The following is a 20,225-nucleotide window of genomic DNA, read 5'->3' as shown; positions in this document are numbered from 1 at the left end:
GCTACAAGTCAAGCAAACAAATATAAACACATGTTCAATGGTCAGTTGCATAAACCAGAAGTGTCAGCTTCTCACACTAAACCATCCGCTCATGTGTCCGTAGGAACATCCTCATCTACTTCAGTGGTGAGCACCACAAGAGCTGGAACTTTAGCAGCTACAGGACACCTGTCACTAAACCAGGTAACAATGCACACATTAAGTCTTCCATTCAATAAATATGTGTGTGGCATTTCAGTATGATATTCATCATGGTTTTCTCTTCTGGTTTATAATGAGGAATCTACTAGGGATTTGAGGTACTGCTGGACAGAAGTGGGCCTCAAGCCATGTGTACTAATGCTCATGTAGCTGTGGACCATATTACCATAAAATTAAGTTTAATATTTTTAACAAAATGTATCATTGTGTACTGGAACTTGTTTTTTACATAATTATTGTCACAACACTATTCTGTAGATTATGTTTTAATTGTGTAACATATGTATTGGTAATAATATATCTTAATATTACAAATTTACATTTTTTATTACTTTTTCCATCAAAATCCTAATAAATTAAAAACAACTTTAATTAATGAGACACTAACTAGTGGTATAACTAGACCTCATTAGGCCTGTGTAGCAACATTACACAGAGACTATTACCACTGGTGTTAACAGTGTTAACTATTGTAGAATTCCAAGAGATTAAAAATTAACAGAGATAAAATTATGACATTATTATATGGATTTCATTTCTTTGTAACCAGCATATAATTTTCTATCTCTGTGCAGTTAATGGCTACCCCCTAGTCAAGAGTCAATGTTAATACAAGGACTGGCACAGCAGTTTCTGATGGGAAAGGTCAGTTGAGCACGTGTCTAGTGTGTTCTCATATATGCACGTTTTATGTTTAGTTATTTTAATATCATAGTTAGTATTGTTCTTAAGAACATAAAATTAAGATATTTCAAGTTAACTAATATTAATATTAAATACAATTACAACACAACTTAGCAGAGTAACAATTGATATGTTACTGTCCTTGGGAGTTTGTGGTTCAGTTGTTCCTAAATGCTAAGAGCACTACACAGTGTCCCAGCAAAGAACGAACACATTAAAGGGGAATTGGTAAAGGTGCAGGTGAATGAGATACCATCAAAGTAATAAAACTAGTTATTCAATTTAATATATATTTGTTATGAGATCTTCTCCTGTCTTTTCGTAATCCAACAGTAAAACGATTAGGCTGTCTACTTTTTGTGAAACAGCAAAGAGATAATTTCAAAATCAGATAAACATAAAATACTGGAGACAAAAAGGCTTTATGGGATATATTATATCAGACTATGACAGTTTTAGTGTCAAACAGAGGTTCAGAGATCATTATTCACACAGTCTATTTATGAGAAAGTGCTGTGAGAGGAAAATATGTTGAATAACGTAAGACACTGCTTTAAATATCAAAATATGACAGTTTTAGTTTGAAACAGTGGTTCAGAGATCATAGTTCTGCAACAGTAAATAAAGATAATATTTTATTGTAAGACATTACTCTGATTATAAAACAGTGTCTCATGTGAACCTTTTATCAAGCATAAAAAATATAATAAATGTTTAATGGGCTCAAAGGCCAAAAGTGCAGCAGGATTTTCTCATGAAACAGATAACATTTTATCTTCTTACTGTAGCTTCCAGCATCCTCTGGCTTACCTGGTCTACAGCTCAGTCCACAAAACATTCAAGAATTCCAGCAACAGCTCCAACACAGTCTACACAACATGAGTCAGTTTGTGTACCTCCAACCCAGTCACTTGTCTGCCAACATTCAAGCTCAGTTATTTCTTCAAAACCAAGTATGCAAATTGAGATATTTATGTTTTCACTGAAAAATGTACTTGCGTGTCACAATTTCTTTCCTAGTTATAGTACGTTACAGCAGGTTGTTTATAAATAGTTGTTTAATGTAATGTAGAAATGTTATGTATTGCATTTTAAAGTCTCATGGAATAAAGTATTCATTCACAAGGATAGTTTATATAACTTTCATTCAGAATTATTCAACATATAGAGAATAGGTAGTACAGCCACACATCCAAACACATGTGCATATATACACTAAATGGCCAAAAGTATGTCAACACCACTTCTAATTAGTGGGTTTGGCTATTTCAGCCACATCCATTGCTAATAGGTGTGTAAAATCAAGCACACAGCCATGCAATCTCCATAGACAAACATTGGCAGTGGAACTGGTTCTACTGAAGAGCTCAGTGACTTTCAACATGGCACTGTCATAGGATGACACTTTTCCAACAAGTCAATTCGTCAAATTTCTTCCCTACTAAAGCTGCCCTGGTCAACTGTAAGTGTTGTTATTGTGAAGTGGAAACATCTAGAAGCAACAACAGCTCAGCCACAAAGCGGTAGGCCACACAAGCTCACTAGGACCACTGAGTGTTGAAGTGTGTAGTGCTTAAAAATCTTCTGTCCGCAGTTGCAACATTCACTATTGAGTTCCAAACTGCCTCTGGAAGCAACATTAGCCTTTTCGCCCAACCTCACTAATGCTCTTGCAGCTGAATAGGAGCAAATCTCTGCAGTCATGTTCCAAACTGTAGTGAAAATCCTTCCCAGAAGCGTGGAGGGGGAAACCAACTCCATATCAATGTCCACGGTTTTGGAATGAGATATTCAACAAACATATACGGGTGTGATGGTCGGGTGTCCACAAACTTTTGGCCGTATACTGTGTGTATAAACATAATATTGAAAATAATTATGGAAAACATAAAAAAAAATTAGCATAAAAACGAAACATTACAAGATAGCATCACTTCTTCTATAGAAAGACCACCAACTGCACTAGTGTACAATCATGAGATGATATCTTACACTGTGATTGGCTATCATTCATCCAATCAGATAGCACCACACCAGCATAAGACTTATAATGATACAAGCAGTCATACTATTCCCATAAATAGTATGGTGTTGCACTCATGGCTAGTCATACTATTCCCATAAATAGTATGGTGTTGCGCTCATGGCTACCACAACAGATCTATCACATTACTAACATGGCTAACAGAGGTTACTCCCCATTGAAGATTGAAATTAGTATGAATTGTATAGAAACAGAAGTTTCTCAAATCTTATTATTTGTAAGAGATAACCATATAAAAACTGAAATAAGCATCACAGTTGAAACAATGAGATGAGCAAAATTATAGAAGTATGCTCTTTGAAGATGAATCCAAATTTAAATTGACAAACAAATGGCAGAAAGGAGAATGGTACTGCTGTCAATGTACAGTATCTACAATGAAGCATGCTGCAAGTGGTACTGCTGTCAATGTACAGTATCTACAATGAAGCATGCTGGGTGACCAATTGGCTGTAACTCAGTTAATTATGACGCCTTACAAAATATAATCCTAGACACTCATGTAGTTGTCTCATGAACAATAACTATTGGGTAGTGGTTCATCTTTCAGCAACATGGTAGTTCCAATCACACCACAAACATGGTGAGGTGACACCTGGAGAAAAGGTCTGGGTTAATAAAATACTCAGAACCATCCTTTACAAAATCTTTAAGGCTCTACAAGCTTATGTGGAACAATTAAAAGTTTGAATTGCAACCAATTATCTTTGCTGAACTATGAGGGGTGATATGGGACATCTGAAAAAATATTTCACAATCATACGTTGATAATTTTATGGTATCATTAAAATCGACGTGTACCACTCTATTTAATGTTAACTTAAAATACAAGTGGAATTTACAACTTATTCACTACTGTTTCGAATCTTTTGTAATAACGTATTACACTAGTGATAAATTAACACTTGTAATTAATTATTGTTTCTGACTCCTGTATGTGTTCCACATTTCCATAATCATTTACAATGCTGTATGCATGTGTATATATATATAAAATATTTTAATTTTTGTTTAACAGTAGTTAAGCATATGGTAGACATTAACTTAGCAAGCTGTTACAGAATCATTTTCACTTTATCACGATTCATTTATTAACAATACAGCTTCAAGAAAAATTGGAACTGGAATAAAACCACAGAAAAATTCAGTTTATAAGTATGTTACAGTTTCTTTTAATACCTCCTTCACAGGGACTTCTGATGCAGCAGTCTTTACAGAACTTACAGCTACAAGCTGCTGCTATTTCCCTTCCTCAACAGGTATTAACATCACAAGTACCAACACCTGCTGCACCCCAACAACAGCATCAGTCTCAATTCTCCAAACCAGAGCAAGAACTACAAGGTCTCTCATCCCTCTCTCTACCCCAACCTAAGGTTTGTGTTAGTCTTTTAAACAGGTGGTTTACAATATGAACATCTTATGACCTTTCAGAGAGATCCAGCAATCAAATTTTGACAAATAACCAGTTTTGTATTTTATTTAAGTTATTGTCATCCATGTGGCTATTATTATTAGTGTGATTTAAAAGATTTTGCACAGTTAGATCACATATTGAATTTTTCTCTGTAGTATCACTCTCATAATACGGATAATTCAAAAACTCTTAAGGTTGGCTGTATTAAATGTGATTTAAAAGTGAATAAATAAAAAAAATCATGATAAAATTATTCACACATTAGCTAACTTTGAAGTAATTTCATGTTTTGTAACAGCTGAAGGGGTAAGTTGTCATGTTGTACTCATATTACAGTACATTATGCAGTTCATATTAATTAATATACTGCATGAAATCTGAGCTTGTAATTATTAATATAAAGGTAAAATAGCCTTGTATAAAATCAGGAAAATTTATTTCAATACCATTAATCTGATAGTTTAAAACATCCAGGTGCTCTTAGCTTCTTGTTAGTTTCAAAACTTTATGTTTCAAACTTAATGCAGAAAATGGTTTCAATTGACCTTAACTTGTTTATTTTCTGAATCAAATGTTTATTATTAAGTGACAGTTAAAGAAAATCCTCGTCATAAGAGCAGTATTATAACTTTCTTCTAATAATTTATCTTCTTCAACAGGTTCATTTGGACTATTCTATAAAAATGAGAAAGCAAAGTTCAATTCATTTAATGACAATCAAAGTGTTTTATTTCTTGAATTTCAAGTTAAATGTTTAGTGTGACCATTATTTATTGTGATGATGTATTTGTAAAGTGAGAACTATATCTAACAGAACTTCCATTCCACTTATTCATTTCATACCTATATTTCTTCATCAGAACACACACACACACAATATTTACAGCACTGAACTGACTAACTTGCTGAAGTAATAGATATACTAACTAATTCATGCACTGGTTACTTAACTGACCAACAATCTTAATAACTCACTTTAACAGACTGTAACCTGGAGTGTAATTGCTTGCAACTTAAAATCTAATGAATCTCTGTAAAATGGTATCAAATCGCCAAAACAACTTAGATGTGCAAGATGTAAAATATTACACATGCTGGATAGATTAACAGGTCATCAAGCACGGATAACACTTTACCACATTCTGTTACTAGAGGGAGGAAACAGGATACAGTTTCTTCGTTTTTCAAACTGGACTGATCAGCATGTGGTTCTATGCCAGGGAGGTTTTTAACATGTATTTGTATACTCTATTGATTAGTGTATGCCCACTTAAAAAATAGTGGCATCATTCAGATGGACAACTACTTTGACTAACTGGCTTTTACTAGTCTGCCTTCTTGAGGCAGACAGGTAAGGAACAGGAATTCTGATCAACAAGTAGTTTACTTATTGCCCATAAACACTGATATATATATATTAAAAGAGAGTAGTGGGTACCTGTGAGTACAATGGACCTCATATGACCAGCAACTGGAGGAGAACAGGTAATCAATTTCCTAAATACAGGGCATGAAATGAAAGCAAGTCTACAACAAGACCAGTCTCACAAGTACTTTATTCTTTGTTACATATTACAATTTCAAATAGCCTGAAATTAAGTTAAATTACAATTCAGATTCATGGATTAAATAAACGTCAATATTTATCCAATTCATGATACTTGCCAACAAGATTATTATACAAAGTTTCTTTCTTTTTTAGTACAAATATATTATAGTACACAAACAATAATACAATTTAAAATAATGATTATTACAAATAATAATCTGTGTACAAACGTTTTACAAACTTACAAACAGTATTGAGTCTTCTTTCTGGTTTGGGCTTTTATTGATGTGTTATTGAATGTTCACAAGGAGCGAGTTATTTTCAAGTTAGTGTAGGTACAATTTAGTTACGCTTGTAATTGTTAATCCAAAGGAAATATAACCTTGCATTATTAAGTCTTCACTGATCACATATCTAATATTTTACCTCTGAAAATGTCTTCATAGAAATACTAATATCCAACATGAATCTACTGAAGTTAAATGGTTTGTAATGTTTAAAATTTATAAATGTTCCTAGTCAAATATCTGAAGTTCCTGATTACTAAATGTTATTCACAGCTATAGTATACTAACTGTAGCAAACCAATAATATGGACTGTGTCTTGGCTCATTATATTGGTTATATTTATAGGAGTGAGGTGAGTTTCTAGAAAGTTAAGCAAGCACAACAATATAGACAATACACCAGTGTTTATGTACACACATATATTGTTGATTCTTACACTTGAAACTTTTCTACAAGTTTAGTGAATAAGCAAGAGTTTTGAAGTACAGGTTTAACAATATAAATTAAGTACACTTCTAAATATAACTTAAATTCCGTATTAAACCACATATACAACAGCAAATCAGTCACATCTTGCACTTACACATGTTTACAGCTGGCACAGGAACCATAAACAATGATGGTACTTGATGGTACCCTGTTAACCCTATTAAACACAGATGAAAAAGAGATTCTCAAAATGAGGCCTTCATATTCAGATACATTAACTATTTATGACCACAGTGATATCCAAGAGAAACTCAGCAGTCCATATCCAAACTTCAATCACATGTAGATATGAAAGTTGTCTTGAGATTAGATAAGATACATAGAGCTCCAGGATCAGTTGGTTCACAAATTTCTAATTTTAAAAAGCTTACAGATGACACCACCTCAAGGTTATTGTTGGACTACCAACACAGCTAGACAATGGCTAGTATCTCTGAAATATGGACTTATGTATTTATCAAATCCTAACTCTTTCTTGCCTTACAAATCATCTAATTATCATATTGTGAAAGATCTTTGTCAAGACCCCAGAGAAGATTGTAGACAAGAGATTTACCTATGATATAGAACCACTATCACCATCACCATTAAGTAGTTATTGCAGTGGAATAGAAACCTGGATCAATGCTGAAAAATTCACAGCTGATACATAAAATGGCTTAGTATCTGGTCAGGAACACATTGACAGTGGCATTAGACCTAAAAAATATTTAAAACAGAGTTCATCTACCCATTATACTGACAAAATTCTCAGAATACACATCAGTGTAGCTTGTTAAAATGGTTCATAACTGCACTAAATACCAGAAGATGCATCACGAAGCAAGAAAACTGGTAATGAAGATCAATCACTATCAATACTAGTCTATCTCAAGGTTATTCACTCTAGTCAGTCCTCACAGTATATCTAACATACATTCACCTGACGTGTTCTGAACTTTGCTGTCAATATTCTGATGTACAGCTGTTAACCTATCAAAGTTGAAATTTAAAGCAAGATGCAGTCATTTGCAGGGCAAGCAAATGGTGCAACAGAATATGAACAGTCATCAATCCTGCTAAAGCCACATTCATGTTCTGGATACTCAAAATTAGTCATGCTGATGAGAACAGACCACTAACATCTTTAACAGGCACTGCAGACCAGTCCTCTGGAAGAAACATTGTAGTATCTTAGGGTTGTATTTGACAAGAAACTTAACTTCACTCGTCCAATTAACACCACGGAAACCAGGGCTACCAAAGGTATCAATGGATTGAAAATTGCTGAAGAATTTTATCTTCTTATACTCTACCAAAGTCTTATACACTCCATAGATAATGTAATACCAGTGATCAGAATGAATGCTATGCTGCTAGTTAAGGTTTTAAAAAATACAAAAGACCTGCTTCAGACTAGTCGCAGGATGTACTTCAACTACACCTATGATGTCTTATTACACCTCACAAGCTATAGTAACATCGCAAAATGACACAAGAGTACTTAAAGCAGAATTCTACATTGGAACCTTGCAGTATACTATTACTGACCTGCTGCTCTTTTCATTCCAGCTTCACAACAATCTTATTGTTATCAACCAAGTAATAGAATATCTAAAAATGTGCCTCCTATCTGACTACTACCCTCCTATCTGACTACTACTCTATCTTAAACACCTAATTTGGATCAAAAGAAATATGTGGAAATGAACCTATGCAAGATTTTAAAGATGATAAAAGACTTGTTACCTCCTATTTAAACATCATGGTGGACAACTACAGATAGTTCCTGCATGAAGTAGTGAGACAGCTGATTGGGTATTATCTTCTTATGGAACAATAATGTTTTCTGTAAGACTCGTGTAGTAAAGCTGTAAATCAAGCTCTCTTCCCTATATCTGGCACAATTCTACTAGCATAATGTTGGCCTCCTTTGATCGTGGCAACCATGAAATACCTTCATTAACATTCAGGTGGAATAAGACAGCTGCAAAACAATGTGCTGTATATTTAGTTAGGAAAAGAAAAACAGGGGGAATCAATAGTATAATATACAGCCAGAAGACCACAAGTAACATAATAACATTCTTCAACATTTCATCGGGCAGCTGACTCCATGTACGGTTCAGCATCTGTCCAAGCAACATCTGCTATTGTTACCTAGTGTCCACCTTATCTCTGACACACTAAATAATATAATCTATTCTAATTGACTTTTGATATATGACTCAAGTTGTTTTTAACATTTTCAAGAAGGTTCTAGCCAGGAAGACCACTTTCATCAAGTTATGTTAAATGTTTTTCTGAATGAACAGTACATATTTCTAGAAATGTATAGATTAAAAACATAGCACATAACCATACATTTTTCCATCTAACTTAAGATTTTATAAAAAACAGAATCTGCAAGCAATACACAAACTTTTATAATAACATTTCAGTTATAGGTGTTGTGACATTAATTAACAACTGTAACTCAATACAATACATTTCAGGTGAGGATATTCTGATTAACTCAAGAACTCATTAGTTAATCAGTATACTCTCTCTCTCTCCAATGAAGAATTGTTCATCACGAGTCTTAGATGATGTTTTCACTAGAAGTATTTTGCCTTTAAATCAGAGGAATATTGCAATCTGCATCTGATGTCAAACTGCATCTTAACTGACCATTAGGAAACTTTATACACACTAAGTATACAAAGGATATGTATGGCTATTTGAAATTGAGTAGAAAACTTAGTGTAATGGTATTCTTTGTCTCAATGAGAACCATCTATAACTTCATCTTGCTTAATTACATTTTGCTATGAAAAAAAGAATCTTTGTTTCAACCATTTCTTTGTTAGCTGTTGATCTATGTTCTTGAATTTTGTTATTGTTTTTTACAAAATACTCATAACTCCTAGTATTTTTGTAACTAGAATGTAAATGTTACCTCACAAATCAAATCCCGAGTGAATGAGCCCAGGTCTGAAGAGAATATGGATTTGGAAGAATTGGAGCAGTTTGCCAAGAGTTTCAAGCAAAAGAGAATAAAGATGGGTGAGAAGACATTACTAGTATTTAATGTTTAAACAAATAACTGAGTAAACGGTAAGATGATAGACTGAAACATTTGACTAATATTTAGTAAACCTTATACAATGAAAAATTATTTTCTTAGTAAAGTAGTTAAAGTTTAGAAGACAGACATATTTTCATTGATACTGTCACAAAACTAAAACTTCCTTTTTCATATCTAGGATTCACTCAAGGAGACGTGGGTCTAGCTATGGGTAAACTATATGGAAATGACTTTAGTCAAACCACAATATCCCGGTTTGAGGCACTTAACCTCAGCTTCAAAAATATGTGCAAACTTAAACCACTTTTACAGCGATGGTTGGAAGATGCCAATGCTTCCCATAATAATCCAGCTTTACACACACATATCAATAATACACCTGATGCCATTGGAAGAAAACGGAAGAAAAGAACTAGCATTGAAACCAATGTGCGGTAATGCTAGAAAGAGCCTTTAAACAGATGCCGAAACCAACATCAGATGAAATTACCATGCTTGCAAAGTCGCTAGCTATGGATAAAGAAGTAGTTCGTGTGTGGTTTTGCAATCGTCGCCAGAAACAGAAACGAATAAACCCAGCAACTTCAGTTCTTGAGTCCTTTTCAACTTCACCTGTGAACCCTACAAGTATTTCGTTGGCTGCTACATCTTTTGGAGTTTCATCAGAGTCAAGCTCTCCTGGCTCCTCCCATGATGTGACATCAACAGCATCATCCATGAGTGGTGTTTTTCCTGCCCTAATACCCATAAGTTCTGCTCAAAATGCTACCTCAATAACCATGACCCCTTCGAGTGCTTGAAACACGTAACATTGCAAAGTCTACTGCCAGAATGACACCCCATCAGTAAAAGTGAACAGCATGTTTTCTTGTTGGAATTATTTTTGAACTGTCAATACCATGACACAGAATGAGAGCAAGCAATTGTAAATAATTGTTTTCTTGAATATTTGCCATATTATAGTTCCTAAAGGAAAGTGGTCATTAAGATTCTGGCAAAGTTTCACAGTTAAAGATATTCAACTTCGACTTATTTTAAACGGGTACTTTAAAATGTATACTTATACACACATATACATCAGAGAAAAGAGCAGCAGTCATTCTGGTGGTGTCGGATACCATTGAAAACCAAGATACCTCTAAACAACTTGTACGTGATACTAACTCATAACTACATACCTCAGTGCTAAACTGTGCAGATATAGTTAATAGTGATTGTGCTAGAAAAATATGTGAATTCTGCTGTGACTCAGGGAATACCATATTTTATTCTGTCATTTGTTTCAAGCTGAAATGTTAGTGCACAACCAACATTTTTTACTGCAGAAATCTATAGCTACATAAGACAAAGGCTGAACCACTTCATCCGAGATTTTCAAAATAAACAGTGTTTTCATGCTCTTTTTAGTTTATTCACATATGGAAACTCCAAAATAGCTTCTGTTCGTCAGAATTTATGATAAACTATAGTTTTTATGGAAAATTTTCTACTAGTACTTCATAATTTCCAGGTTTATATTGATTTTTTTAACTTTCTTTTTTGTGTATGTGGATAGACTGGGACTATATAATAGTTGAAACAGTATATCTGAATGTTTAAAATAATTGTACGTACCTGACAATATACTTTGTAACTGTGGTGTGATATTATCAAATATTTTGTTTTCTTATTGTTAAACTGTTAGTAAATTATGCTTAAGCTAGGTTTCAGAGAGTTACATTGTGACATTGAAATATACCTATTAAGAAGGATGAGGTTCTCCTTTGAGGTACAAGAACACAGATACAATATCTTGTTCTCATATTGTCACAATTGTTATTTCCTTACAGCTTAAGTAATGTAATGTTTTTGTCACTGTTTGTATATAGGCATTAACAAAACATGCTTTCAGTTGGTTTATGGGTTCATGTGGTAATGATTTTTATACAGGCAAAATTCCTGAGTGGACAGACCCAGTTCTAACTCCTTTTATTTAGGGAGGCAGTAGAGTTTTTATTACTCTTCTAAGCAATTGAAAAAAAATCAGTACAATTGGTTTTTTAAACCTCTAGGAAGAAGGGACTTGAGTGGGCCAAAGTGAAATTTGGGAGTACATTGCCAACTCAGCGTCCTCTAATGCTGGCCCTGCATGTAAATAAAAGAAAGATGTAGCCAATATTTGTCTTGTACACTGAATCAAATCAGCTAATCACTATACTCTTTCTTGTATTTTTTAATCTGTCTGCATCTAAGAGATTGTTGCTGGTAAGCAGTGAAGAGAGAGAAACAAGGAATCAAATCCTTTAGTTGTCGAATACTTGGAATTATTTTGTAAAAGGGAATTGATTTGTAATACATTTGCTTCTACATATCTCTATCAAATTATGTTGCTTATTAATAATTATCTGCTAGATAATTATGCTTATGGTAGAATACATCATATGTGTACAAGTTCTCAGTTTTAACACTTCAGGGTCTGAATATTGGAAACTTGCATTGTAGAACCCGTTGTTCATCAGAGCTGATAACAGTAAAATTGTTGGTTCTAATGCTTTATTTGATGTAATGCTATACCAATTCCAAAAGCCCAGAGTTTAGTTAGTTTTAGGAAACTAGAAAAGCTGATAAATATGATATACACCTCCATGAACTTCAGTCAGATGTTCTCAAATTTTAATATAGTATGGCTGATTGTGATGTTTTATATTCTGATTTCTTACCATCTGTCCTTTGGTTTATAATAGTTGTCTTCATATGGCATCTTCTCCTCATTTAAAATACCTCATTAAAGAAAAAAATCAGTTTTGATTTAAAACTATTAATACTTTAACCAATGTTTTTAAAAGAACAGAAGTAAAATAATAAATTGTGGTCTACACTGTAGACAACTGTGCAACTAAATAACAGTTTTTATTTTCAACAAGTGAATGACATACTTGGTAAAAGATCCTTTTCTGGAAATCTTTTGTGGTGTTACAATAAAAATTTGGTTACCTTAATTACATAACTGTTTTTTCGGCTTATCCTTTATTAGAAAGGGAAAGCTGTTAACATGATTTTACCTAGATGGAGTGACAATATCAGGGGTTTTGAAGTGTCTTAAAGCCTTTCTTGTGGTACTTGGTTGTGGTTCCTAAATAATTTAATATTTTATGGTTCAAATGCCAGGTCAAAAATCTTAGAATATGTGGACATAAGAAATACTCTATTTTGGCAAAAAAAAAAAAAAAAGTTTAATCCCACACTGAAGTGTAATTAACATCTGGCTTATTCTGATTGTGATGAAATTATTCACAGCATTGAAACATACATATAAAAATGTTATAACAAACATCAGTAATCGATGATTGAACTAAAATAAGTGCTTTTCCTTGTATAGACATGATTTGCTGGTACTCTTTAACATAGAGATGAATAGTTAGGTATTGAATGGTGTTTCAAATGAACAATCTAAATTACTGGGAAATTTATTCTAAAGTCTACCTCAAGCATTAACAAATCAAAATAAATGTGCTTTCCCTGCTTTTTTCTTTAATGATTATAATTACTGAAATGTTTATATAATATACAGAGCAAGTTGAAATAATGATTTTAGGGAAAAGATCTGCTTTTGTTTGTGTACATGCCTGTTGTTCAAGCTATATATCAAACCATTTGTGAGGGTCTATAGGGCTGGCTCATACCTGATGGTTGTGTTCTTGTAAGAAATGTCTTTTTCTACCAATTAAAGCAAAGAACAGCTCTTTTAAAAGTATTTGAAATTGTGCAAGTTGTCTAGTAGTAAATACAAGTTATTTCATATTGTAAATCATTTATACATGTATATATATATGTATTCAAACCCATGTGTATAAAATTAAACTAGCCTGCATGCTCTTCAATTTCTGTAGATCAGAATTGTCCATCCAAAAGTTGAAAGGTTTAAATGTGATTTCAATTTCTTGCAATAGGTTCGTCATACGTACAAACACTATTCAGGTTGAAAACTATTACTTCGTGTTATCTTATTTCAAATCCATGCTACACCATGTTATAAAATTTCTTCTTCTGTAGCCCTCAATTCAAGCATACAATGCAGTTTTTCTTTTCTAGAGTTAAGAGCCAGATATTGATATTATAACAGAAGGCATCTTCTTGACATCCCTCTGTCTTTATCAGTTGTCTCAAGAACATGTATATTTTTCTTATGCATGTAATCTGTTTGTGGGATTTTAGAAGAAAGAAAACTGTAAGAAGAAAATTAAAATTATGTTTGAAAATTCGTTTTTCTATGGATAATGGCAAAAACAATACCTTGGCATCTACCTGCCCACCAAGATCCACAAATGTTGTTTATGTACGGTGTTCTTAAAACAGCTTTTTTTACAAGGATTATGGGTACCTCCACTATGAGATAGGTATATCAGTGCCTGCAACTTCAAGAACAGTACATTTATTTTTATCTTAGATACAAGTAATATTTGTCAGTTTTTTGGGTGTGTTAACTTTATCACTAGAAGTTGATGCTTATAGCTTTACAGATTATATAAGAGATGATATGTAAACCCAGATGATTTAAAATTAACAAAAATTATAATAGATGAAAATGGCTTCTAACATTTGTTTTGTCACCTAGTCAGTGCAGGGAAATTTTATAAGAAAAAATGTTTTTTTTGTTTTCATATTTTCTGTATGATTTTAGAAAGTTGACTTCACTGGGGATAGATAATGTGCTAATTTAGGTTTGAAAACATTCCAAATGTTAAATTAGAATCCTCTTGTTCATGCATATAAGTACTTTTACTTGGCTTAAGTTTTATTATTTAAATTACTGTGGGAACAACCACTGAGGGAAAAAAAGCTTTTATACAGTAAGTGTTGTTTCATTCTGTTCTGTCATGTTTCTTTATTGTTTATTAGCATCACCAAAACAGATAAGATAAGTCTGTATATGGCTATCACTGTCAGTTTGTTATGTTAAACTTCTATGTACAGATATTGAAGGTAATAAAGTTGAAGGCAGATTTTCACAGTTTCTTTGGTGGCATTCTATGATTGATGTTTCTATTTATTTCTGTTATTATTTTAGACATGTACATTCAGTATTACTGATTCCAATACTGACATCTGTGTATTTTTATGTTTTATCCATTCTATCTTTTTTAGAAACTTTGTAACTCATATCCTCCATGATTATCTACATACAACGAGTTTGTGTACTATGTAACTTAAATTAGTCACTGTAACAAAACTGATAACTTTATTAAACACAGTTGGTTGAAATATCGATAATACTGTAAAAAAGTAAAACAGTTCTTTATATTTATTATATTACACAAAAGCATATAAATATACCTGCTCATTAACGTTAAAAATAACATATTCATTCAAAATACATGTAGAAAGTTTATCAAATTATTTAAAGGTAACAAGTATTTCCTAAACTTCTGTAAGAATGGAGGTTACCATAACATTGTTCCTTCCATGCTTTCCATGTTCATCTGCCTCGAGGAAAGTGAATTTCCAAACTCACTCTTCAGTTTTCCAGAGATTCCCTCAAGAACTCTTTTAAAACACCTGCCAACAACTCACTCCATAAAACGATCACACCGTTAGAAAAATAAAATTGTATAATAATTACAGCTTAGTATAACCTGTCTTTTATAAATACGTAAATCTTAAACTTGGGTCATAGATTTTGTTACGTTGTCATCAAAATTAAGTACAAAAAAATTCCCAGAATAATATTGTAAACTTCAAAACGATTGTCTTAACTTTTTTCTCAAAAGAAACCAAACGATATTAGAAGGTAAATCGCCCATTCCCAGAAACATTCTAATAGTCCTCTGTACCATTTCCAAAAAATTCTTAGATAAAATGATTAACTAATATACAGGGTGGCTCGTAAGTCCCTACTCATCCATATATCTTATGTATCCAGAGTATCTGGGTCCTGGCCCTCATTCTCGCTGCATAATATTATGCGACGCCATGCTCTGTGAGACTGATTGATTTGATTGATTGATTTAGTGTTTTATGGCACAAAACAGCGAGGCTATCTGCTCTGTGAGACATTTTCCTCAATATAGCAGGGGTTATTGTTCCAAATGCCGCGGTAACAGCTGCCTTCAACTCATCATTGGTATTATTGAATATAACATAATACATATGGATGGGTAGAGACTTACGAGCCACCCTGTACAATAACATTCCAAATGAAGTCTACCTAATGGTTCGTAAAGAGCGATAATTACTTGTGATTTACAATCAGTATGTTTATACACGCCTCCTAGCAGCTCAAATATACGTCTGAAGTTTTATAGTGCTAAAATTTAGTTTTGATACTTGCAGTAGGTAAAGTGCATATAACTCATTCTGTTTATAGATACACCTTAGTGTAATTCCACTGACGTTGTTAGATATTTAAGCTTCAAGGTCTGTAATTTCTTACTTTTAGTTACTAACTTTCATTTCTTTTAACCCTCTTTTCCATCTGCGTATGTCAAGGTTGGCTGGTGATCACTTATGGGATTCAAATTTTTAACAACCGGTTCTATCTCGCTTTACACACACCCATTTTTTGCAATGAAAAACAATAACAAAAATATCTTACTGAAATAATTTATTTAGTATGCTTTAAATATTTCCAAATCGCCAATTGATTACCATCAAAATCTTTATTCCTTCCACGTTTGACCCTGTTGTCATGAGTTGTGTTTTTTTTCTTAGCCACGATTGAACTGAAGAAGTGGGTTTCCATGAATCCAATGGGAGGCCAATCAATTTAATTGTCAACAGACCTGCCACATTTCGAACTATAAGGCGGCTTCTTTTATCTGAATATATGATATTCATTCTTGAAATCCTCTTTCTGCCTCTGTGGAACTAAGAGCAATAGTATTGTCGATATTTTTAGCCTTTTGTACAGTTCTTGAAATCTCATGATTATAGCGATTTTGTAGGACATTTTCTACATAGCCATGAAAATCATTAATGCTGATTTCGTGATGAAAGAGCTTACCGAATTCATACACTTTTTCTTCAGCGGCTTTCTAAAGAACAACAACTATATCAATATTCGAAGAACCTGGATCAAGTGTTTACCAGTTCATGAATTTTTTGTAATTTTCTTGTGCACTATTTTTTATTTTAAATGACAGCAATCAATCAATCTAGCTTTCATATTTTTTATTATTGCTTTTAGTCGTTTTTGACGAGGAAGGCCTACATATCTTTGGTTTTCAATAAACTCAATATTCCTAAAGGCGGAAGAAATAATGGTTTCATCAATTTTCTTTCAAGGGTTCCCCACTTTCTTTGAGCATTTCAAATGCCTTAATAGCCCTTTTTATTAGTTTTTCAGCTCTTGTTAAATTTAAGTTTTTAGCTTGAAGGGCATTAGAAAGTAAAGAAATATCTTGTAGTATATCTATCATTATTGCTAAATCCTCCAGGAAGAATTTGTTGCGAAGATGGTTAGCCATTCCTGAATATTTTTTCTCAGTAGACAAAATATTTATATAACGCTGGATAACCACGTCATACAGCAAGTGTTGATCTTAGGCTGTAAGCAGTCCATCTTGGTCCAAAAACTCTGCCAATTAGTAGAATTTCTAGTTCAATTTCTTACGAAATGTTAAAAACTCCTTTTGGTTTTTGTTTGATTGGTGAAAGATCGTGTATATTTTATCTATGAACACTTTGAAATTATTCACTTGTTTTATATCAGTGATAGAATCATCTAAAAGCCAGTTGCAAGTGATAATTTCAGCAATGCCAAATTATGATGTCAGAAATAGTATTATTAAGATTAGTGCTGACCCCTGATGTTGCAGCCCAGAATTACTCTTGCACCATCTGAGCAGAATACGATCAAATTATTTTTCCAAATATTCACTATCAAATCCTGCATCATACAAACGTTTTAATAGAGATTTCAGCATCCTGTTCTTTCAACTTAACCAAATCAAGAAAAAATATTGGCAACAAATCACAATCTTCAACCTTTACAAAAATTATGATCATTGGTTTGCTACATATGGTTGAAGCTTCATCAGTGATGACATAAAGTTTTAAAATTTCTTCAATTGTTTTAGTAAATATTTCATTTTTAATTTCATTTACAATGTGATTACCTATTTTAACAGCAGTTTTCTGAGAATGGTGTCCTACTCCTTTGTCCAACCCACTTTTTACTCGTAGCTCAATCTCATCTTCAAGGTCAAAAAATGGCCTGTTTCGTTTTGATACACTGTAGATTGTATTAAAAACTTTACATTTAGAACTGATATATTTTTGTTTTATTTTATCTAGGCATTTGCATCGTCTACACGATCTTTCACTTGCATTGCACATTTATTGTATGACATCGATGAAAAACGTTCATTCATATTTTTTTCTGAGAGATGCTTGCTGGACGGTTTATTCCTTCCTGATACTTCAACACTTTAACCTCTCTATTCCATCGATACGTGAAATCCATTCATGTTTATGGAATCACATTTGGCACAGTGATCACAACCAAATTTCTTGCTGTTAACAACCAAACCATCATATTTTCACTTGAACTCTTCGACCTGCTTTATACTCCAGCAATCTGGAAGAGCAGTTGCTGGATCTTCATCATCTCCAGTTTGCGCAGTATCAGAAGCGGAAGTTTAATCGCTCCTTGAAATTTCCGGTGTAAGATGTTCAATTGTATCTTGCTTTGAAGTATCATTTCTTGGGGTTTTTCTTACAAACTCCAGTATATCGTGTTACCGCTTTATTTTAAGGGCTTAAGCCTGAAATGCCAAAATTCCTTTATTCAAAAATAAACGTATTAATATAACTTCTTATTAAACTTTCACCACAAGGGCTAAAAATATAGAATTATTTTCTAATTATTTCATAAATTTTTATTTGAAAACTATTTTTATAATCATCTTTAATTTTTTTTCGCGAATTATAAACAAAGAAAATTAATTTAACGTTTAACTGTTTTTGCAAATATATTATTTAGGCGACTCTGTTCCGCTTACATAATGAATTGGAAATAATAAGTATATATTAAAAAGCACAAATACAGTGAAATATAGTTTCACCAAGCCATACAATTATAACAGAAATGAAGTACTCTGGTGTTACGGTTCATGTTTATTTCAATTATTGGAATAGTTTTTCTACGTGAGTACTAGCCTACTAAGCCTGGTATACAAATTTCATATCCTGTCAGTATGAAAATACAAGCAAAGAGAGATTCAGTATCCCGAGCATAAACATGAGACCTACTTTATTCCCTTAGACGACCAGACACCATTACGTACAAGGTTTAACATTTTTGGTGGTATGCATATTAAAAGAACTTGTCCGTGTCTGAATAAATTACATGTTTAACCGAATTTGGCTTTAAAAAGGTGAGGGGCAGCAATATTAAAAAAATTGACAACGAAAACGTCAATCCAGGCTAAGTCTCCAATCCATGAACTTTTAATTTTGTTCTAGAATAGTAAAACCTGCAAAATAGTTTTAAGCCTAACAAATTAACGTTAATAGCGTAGAAGTCTACACAGACTACATCGATTTTGAAACTCACCTTCTTTTCTTTGTTTGCTCCAACTATGATAGATGACTGATACCACATGTTCACACAGGAAAATGTAGGCCTACATTAGTCTACAGCAATGCTCTTTTTCCTTCGTCTAAGATGGCTGATCTGTCACTTGTACAGGCCCGTATAAATCCAGCCTCAAACGTTATCGTACTAATTTACAATTGTGTTATTGCGCGTAACTTTAGGTAGCATGAATTCCATAGTGACAGTCGATACATTGTACATCTAGCATCAGAGGGCTAAGAGCCGGTAAGAATCGGTTCGCGATTCCTCGCGAAATTTTAAGAACAGATTCTTACGAACCAGTACGAACAGACTGAATCCCACCACTGGTGGTGGTGGTTATTTTGCTAAACACAATTTCCCTGATAAAATCAAAGTCGACCTTCAAATACTTAAAAGTAAGCCTGCAAGTGAAGCTTCCATCTGTAATAGCTCTTGAAATTACTTTCTTTTACCACACTTTGCTACACCTCTCTATTCAGATTATTTATCATTTGCTTGGATTTTTGTGATTATCATTGTAATTATAAAAAAAAATTTCTGATATGCATTTCAGACACAGAATTATTTGTTTTAAAAGCATATCAGGCCTCCGCTAGTGCAGCGGTATGTCTCCGACTTTACACCCTAAAATCAGGGGTTCGATTCCTCTCGCTGGGCTGAGATATTGTCCTCCAGGTTGGGGGCTGGGCATTAGACTAACAACCTCCTCACTTCAAAAAATTAGTCAGTTTAAGTAACCGCAGCAATTGCGGCCCTATGTACCTTAAGGAATTTGGGTGACATTTGATTTAATTTGAAGGCGTATTAGAAACATTCCAAAAAATATATTGCATACCACTTTTAGTCCGATAGCAGTAATTTAAGGACTGTTAATGCTGAAATCATGGATTCGCTTCCTCACAGTGCACACAACAAATAGTTACATCTTTGTTCTAAAACAAACAGCGAAAC

The 20,225-nt window shown here is 33.2% G+C and overlaps 1 protein-coding gene across 1 annotated transcript; it reads left to right on the top strand.

Moving 5' to 3' along the window:
- Positions 1-44: 44 nt before the first annotated feature.
- On the top strand, positions 45-14,708 carry LOC143233372 (POU domain, class 2, transcription factor 1-like). The gene is given in 7 exon segments (XM_076469556.1): positions 45-183; positions 777-846; positions 1,674-1,838; positions 4,120-4,305; positions 9,576-9,696; positions 9,897-10,151; positions 10,154-14,708. Coding segments are annotated over 6 exon segments (1,134 nt in total). The 5' UTR covers positions 45-183; positions 777-804; the 3' UTR covers positions 10,519-14,708.
- The last annotated feature ends 5,517 nt before the right edge of the window (positions 14,709-20,225 follow it).

This window comes from Tachypleus tridentatus, chromosome 12 (genome assembly GCF_004210375.1).
Source record: "Tachypleus tridentatus isolate NWPU-2018 chromosome 12, ASM421037v1, whole genome shotgun sequence".
NCBI lineage: Eukaryota > Metazoa > Arthropoda > Merostomata > Xiphosura > Limulidae > Tachypleus > Tachypleus tridentatus.
This window is presented reverse-complemented; position numbering and strand designations above follow the sequence as displayed.